Source organism: Camelina sativa, chromosome 18 (assembly GCF_000633955.1).
Source record: "Camelina sativa cultivar DH55 chromosome 18, Cs, whole genome shotgun sequence".
NCBI lineage: Eukaryota > Viridiplantae > Streptophyta > Magnoliopsida > Brassicales > Brassicaceae > Camelina > Camelina sativa.
This window is the reverse complement of record NC_025702.1, coordinates 11,710,888-11,716,508: the sequence shown is the minus strand read 5'-3', so window position 1 is coordinate 11,716,508 and position 5,621 is coordinate 11,710,888. Positions and strand designations below refer to the sequence as shown.

At 38.5% G+C, this 5,621-nt stretch overlaps 1 protein-coding gene across 1 annotated transcript; it reads right to left on the bottom strand.

The window, feature by feature from the left end:
• Positions 1,597–5,286, bottom strand: LOC104761182. The gene is made up of 4 exons (XM_010484221.1): positions 4,305–5,286; positions 3,587–4,036; positions 3,135–3,194; positions 1,597–3,032 (listed from the first exon to the last, which is right to left on the bottom strand). The coding sequence occupies exons 1-4, from the start codon at positions 5,284–5,286 to the stop codon at positions 1,597–1,599; spliced, it is 2,928 nt and encodes a 975-aa protein (XP_010482523.1).

The following is a 5,621-nucleotide window of genomic DNA, read 5'->3' as shown; positions in this document are numbered from 1 at the left end:
ATAGCCTTTGAAAATCTTTCTATTTGTTTGCAAATTTTCTGATAGCCTTTAAAATGAAGTACTTATAGCAATAACCTTTGAAACTCTTATTTCATTGTCAATGAATTTAAACTGTCATAAAATAAAATAAAACCTTGAACCTATTTCAATTTATTCTTATCTTCAAATAGTTTGTTTTAAAAATGAATAAATAAAAATCTTCCATGACTTATGTGAGATATAAGGAAAAAAACACATAACCTTTTGTAAAAGATTAATAGTAAAAAAAAAAGATAAAGAATTTAAACAATAGATATTACATATTATAAACCCATACAAAGTCGTAGCTTCAAGTTGTGTCTTCCATTCCATTTATGTTTAAATATAATTTTGAAAATTCTAACAAAAATGGTGAAATATGAGATACCAAATGGGAAAAATGTAAAAAAAAACTCCGAAATTTTTTTTATTTGTACGTTTAATACCCAATTGTTTTGGATTGGAACAAAAATACACTAAATAATAAAAACGTGTCATTTAAAACTCAAAATAATTAGTGTTGTTATTTTCATACCTACGATTTTTCAACAAAATCAAAATTCCAATTTTACCATAGTTATCTAATTAATTTTTATTTTTTAATATAAAAACTCTCGGTTTTTGCTAACCATATCAAACGGAGCTTAGCCGGTTATTTATTTCTTTCTCTCTCTTCTTCCTCCTCTTCTCTCTAATCATCGAATTCATCAGAAGGAAGAACCCATTACTACTACTGTATCAAAATGTTCTCAAGATGAGATTCTTAACTTCTTTGTTCATATCCAAAATCAAACATGATGCAAACCAATATATCATAGCCAGATTTTGATTCACAGACTAAGGCAACAAGAAGTTTAGAACTTACGAGAGTACTATCGAGTATAAACTCCCCATTAGGCGAGAAGTTGGCAAAAGAAACAGCAGGAGTCTTATCATCAGTGAGAGTCTTCAAGCAAGTTCCTTCAGTAACATCTCAAATCTTTTATGTCCAATCATGACTTCCGGAAACAATCAACGATCCATCCCGATTGAAATCTGAGTCGTCTCGTCGAATCGTAGGTGATTTGAAGGAGAGTCAGAGAGATATATGAGTTGCCATTTAGATGATAGAAAACAGCCGCCATTTTGTTTAGCCCAATGTCTGTTTCTCTCGACAAACTCACTTCTCACTTCTCACTTCTCATCAGTCATACAGTACTCATACAGTTTTGAAATTATTATATTTCAACGTCAATATTTTGCTACTACGTATAAATTAATTTAAAATGAAAATTGGACAATAATTTAATAAGTTTACCACAAGTCTACAATTGCATCTTTTTTATTCATTTCATGCTTAATTTATGTCCAACGAATAATAACAATTATTATCCGCTGCTCACTACAACTCACTTAACTCTCGAAATATTTGAAACTAAAACGTTGCTACCGAAGGTAATCAGATTGACTAAACCTGATGGTCAAACACTCTATGTCAATTGTGACTCGAACATTCAAATGTGAAACTAAACATATGGTTTTAAAACCACTAGACTGCTTTAAAAAAACAAAAAAAAGTAAAAAAAATAAAAAGTAAGACTAATATGACGATGTACTGGCAGATTGAACCTGGAGAAGGTGGTGAAAGCAATCAGCTGCGGTCGGTCGGTTCTCTTGGTTCGGTTCCAAGCACTTCCCCTGAAGTTCTCTCAACATCTTTGGCACATTACTCAATCCACACGTCTTTATCATATAACCCACTCCCCACACATCTACTTTCACCGCATGCAATCCCCTCTCCATCTCCGGTGCGTGTCTCCCACGCTCCTCTTCCTTCTCCTCAACTGCCTTAGCTACAGGACGGTAGGGGTTAAGCTGCGGGGCTTCAACAGCCGCGTCGAACCCACAAACGAACCAATCCGTGTCAGTTGTTGTTGTGGTCGTCGCCGTGCTTCTCATTACATTATCCCATCCCATGTCACGATGCATGAACGAAAGGTCGTGAAGGGCAACGAGCGCTTTAGTCACACACATCAGCGAGATAATGAGCTGGTCAACGTTTTGTGGTTTAACTCTGATTCCACGTGGCTTAAAACTCAACGACAGATCTTTCTCGCATGCCCTATCCAAATGCTCCGCGTGTGGAACTCTTTGGTCGAGAAAATCGTAGATTCCTTTCACTTTCATCCATTTTCTCTTGCTTGAGTAATACTTAGTCACCGTGTGAGGCGCTACTTCTGTCACATATTCTCCATGATCGGTTCTCTCAAAGTCGTTGTAGCACAAAAGCCTCGTAGTGCAGTACCTATCCGCAAGCAAAGGTAAGAGGGAAGCGAGACGGTAACAAGGAACCAATGCCTTGATTCGATCGGACGGTGATGAGACATTGAATGAATAAAGATCAGTGCAGATCACTCGATCTTGCGATGATAGGCTCAAAGCGCAGAAAGTTACGGTGAACCCTATTGCGTGATATCCAAGAATGTATGGAAGATCATTGTAGGACCAAAGAATCTTCTTGACCAATAGCGAACAAGGATCAGCTGCGCCTTCTCGTACCTTATCAGCCTCCTCTCCTCTCCATAAACCAAATCCTTTTATGAACCCCATCACGTTTGGCCACTGATCTTGTACGTTTTCAACCCAAGATGACGAGTCTGGTTTACGCAAAACCACCATTTCACAAAACTTTGAAACCATCCGGTTAATGCAGTCGTCCCAAAGTGGGATCAGCGAGTCTTTGCTCAAGATAACGAATCCGTTATTAGGGTTTAAGCGGGACATTATGGGGCCAATGATATCGTATGTGATTGCTCTACAATCTAGTAGCTCAGTGGAGGAGATGGAGAAGAAGAGCTCTTTTCCCGTTGGCAAGTCTTTGTAGACGTCTGGCCGGAGAGGAAACCGGAGATTTTCCGGCGGTGGTTCTCGAAGATATCGTGCAAGGTCAAACAAACTCGGGAGTTTTCCAGCTGGTACACGCAATTTACTCAAGCAATGCTCCGATGGGTCTTGGAAGTCCAGTGTTGATATTGCTGTATTAGCATTAGTGCCAATGTTAATAATATAATAATGAGAATTTTAAGCTATACGATTCGAAATGTTGTCCAATAAAAAAAAAAAACTGTAAAATTTACATTTATAAAGGGGTTCTGAGAGTTGAAGCTGAGCTCGATCATACAAACCTGCCACATTAACTGTTAAACGAAAACAAAAATACAATAAGCTTGGAGAGTTACATTAATTTTTCTCTCTAATTAATTTCGTATATATATCACTAAAGGTTTATTGATCAAATAAACTCGCCACATTAATAGAAAAAACAAAAAAAAAGGGTTGCATTGTTTCCTGTTTAATTTTGTATACTTATCGCAACACGTTTAACTTTTAGATTTTCTACTTTCTAGCTCTATAGATATAACCCTAGAAAACTTGCATAAATTTTAGTTCCTCTATAATTTAAGTCTCTTAATCATTATTACTATATTTTTAATATCTCTTCGCTGATTAGAGAGGATCTTTGCATTGATTTTCACATTAATTTGCTAACCAAAATTGTATTATTGTATCACTAAACCATGTATGTTACCTGAAGGTGAAGGAGCAGATGGTAAAGTTGACCTTTGTCTTCCAAAGACTTTAAGATGTTGACCAGAAATAAATTTATCCAAAGAAAATCCCTTGAGAGGTCCATCTTCGAAGGACTCCATTGTACAAGCCACCATGTTATCTTCCAAGTATGTGAGCTCGTCTGCATTCAAGAAACTCGACCCACTAACCCTAATTCTCCCATAATCAACCTCTCCTTCAGCCCACAAGTTAACTGATTCCTCCCAAGTTAACCGTATTTTCCCAATACGGCGAAGATCTTTTATCGAGGAAGACGAAGAAGAAGCAGAAGGGATCATCTCGGAAGTAGGAATGTATAGTGATTTATTAGAGAATACACCTGATGATCCTCTAGCAATGTTGTGTGAATACGGATGATATTGAGGATAATCATCTCCAACTATTGATAATGCTAATCTCTTCGCTCTTCCTACAAAGTACGTACATAATTAAAGTTACTCAAAGAAATAATTTGATAGAAGAACAAAAAAAACTTAATTAAGACAATTTCATCTTCCTTTAATTCTAATCAATAATACCAATAAACGATCGTACCAAACATAGTCTACACTCTACAAGTCCAAAATAACGCAGTATGGCACAGTGTGACTCTATTATTTAAATTATGCACTTTAGACAAGTCAATGAGTAATAAATATAAAAATGTTATGGAAGAAGTAAAAAAAGTAAAGTGTTACCAATGGAAGAGATCGTAGGATTGTTTTCAGTATCATATTCGTCTCTTGAAGTCATCAACGGTGGAGGATGAGGAGGAGGTAGTGCCTCAACAGAAGGAGGCGTTGAGATAACAGTCACCGGAGCTCCTCCACCGCCGCCGCGGTTGATAGTCGGAGCTCTGACACGTGGACCCATGAAAAGAGCCAATTCTTGATAGACTTCTTCGTCAAAAGACGCGGGAAGCCGATGTTGCTTCCTCTCGTAAGGAGAGAGCCTGAAGTAACTCTTACCGTATTTTTCTTGATCTCCGCATTTCTCCCACTCGTACACTTTCCTAAACTCACCAAGCATGTTGTCCCATTTCGTACCGGCGATTTTAGAGTCTCGGTTTATGCCGTGTCGGTTGAGGAACTCGGCTACTTCCCTGTCTTTTTCAGCCCGGGTTTTGCCTCTGCCTTCGCCTGACCCGGATCCGGATCCGGACCCGGTTCCTTGGTTTTGGTACTGGATTCTCCAGGCTCTTGCTAGCCAGAGCATCTCGTTTGGTTTCCACACGGGGCTCACGTACTTGCCTTTTCTGAACTTATGTTGAAAGGAATCCGTTTCGGGTTGTTTTATTTGTTTCTCGCTGTTTGTGGCTTCTTGACCCGGCGGTGAAGATCTGGCTGTTTCGGTGGAAGAAGCTGTTACCACAGCGGTGGAAGGTGTCGGCGATGAAGAGATTGTGGAGGTAGTTGGGACGGTGGAAGGAGAAGGCAAGGCTTTCCATTGAGGAGGAGAGAGACCACCGGAAGTGCCAAAACGTGGTCGTTTGGGGATGGCCGGAGCTCCGGGAGAAGAGACGGCGGGTATGAAGATCGGAGTAGGGAGGAAAGATTGGTGTTGGTGGTGGTGGTGGAGGAGTGATGGGTTTGGTGCTTGGTGATCGAGTGAAGAATCTTTAGGTGAGGAGATTTGATTCCGTGATGGTTTTGTAGCATCTCCTTTTGTTGTCTCACCCATTTCAAGAAGCACTCAAATTAAAGAGGAAATTAAAAAGAGCCCAAAATGAGTTTTTATTATTAAAAAGACAAAACAAAACAAAAAGAGAGAAGGGAACAAGAAGAACGAGAGAGACGATTTGTTTGATATTTTGAGACTCAAGCTAGTTAGCTTCTCTGGTTTTTTTTGGGGTTTATGAAGGAGTGAAGACTATTAGGGCTTTTAGCTTTTTGGGTTTTGCTTTTTGCAGAAAAATGAAAACGAGTACTATTTTTTTATAAGTATCAAAAGTAATTTAAACACAGAGATAATGTTTCCAAGTTTTAATTAAGTTTACTAATTTAAGCCAGTTTAGG

Bases quoted from the DNA above. Each gene is read 5' to 3' on its own strand.
- LOC104761182 (XM_010484221.1), bottom strand. From the start codon at position 5,286: ATGGGTGAGACAACAAAAGGAGATGCTACAAAACCATCACGGAATCAA. The intron at 4,037-4,304 runs GTAACACTTTAC...CGTACTTTGTAG, and splicing joins TCCTACGATCTCTTCCATTG to GAAGAGCGAAGAGATTAGCA. The intron at 3,033-3,134 runs GTAAATTTTACA...ATGCTAATACAG, and splicing joins CTCAGAACCCCTTTATAAAT to CAATATCAACACTGGACTTC.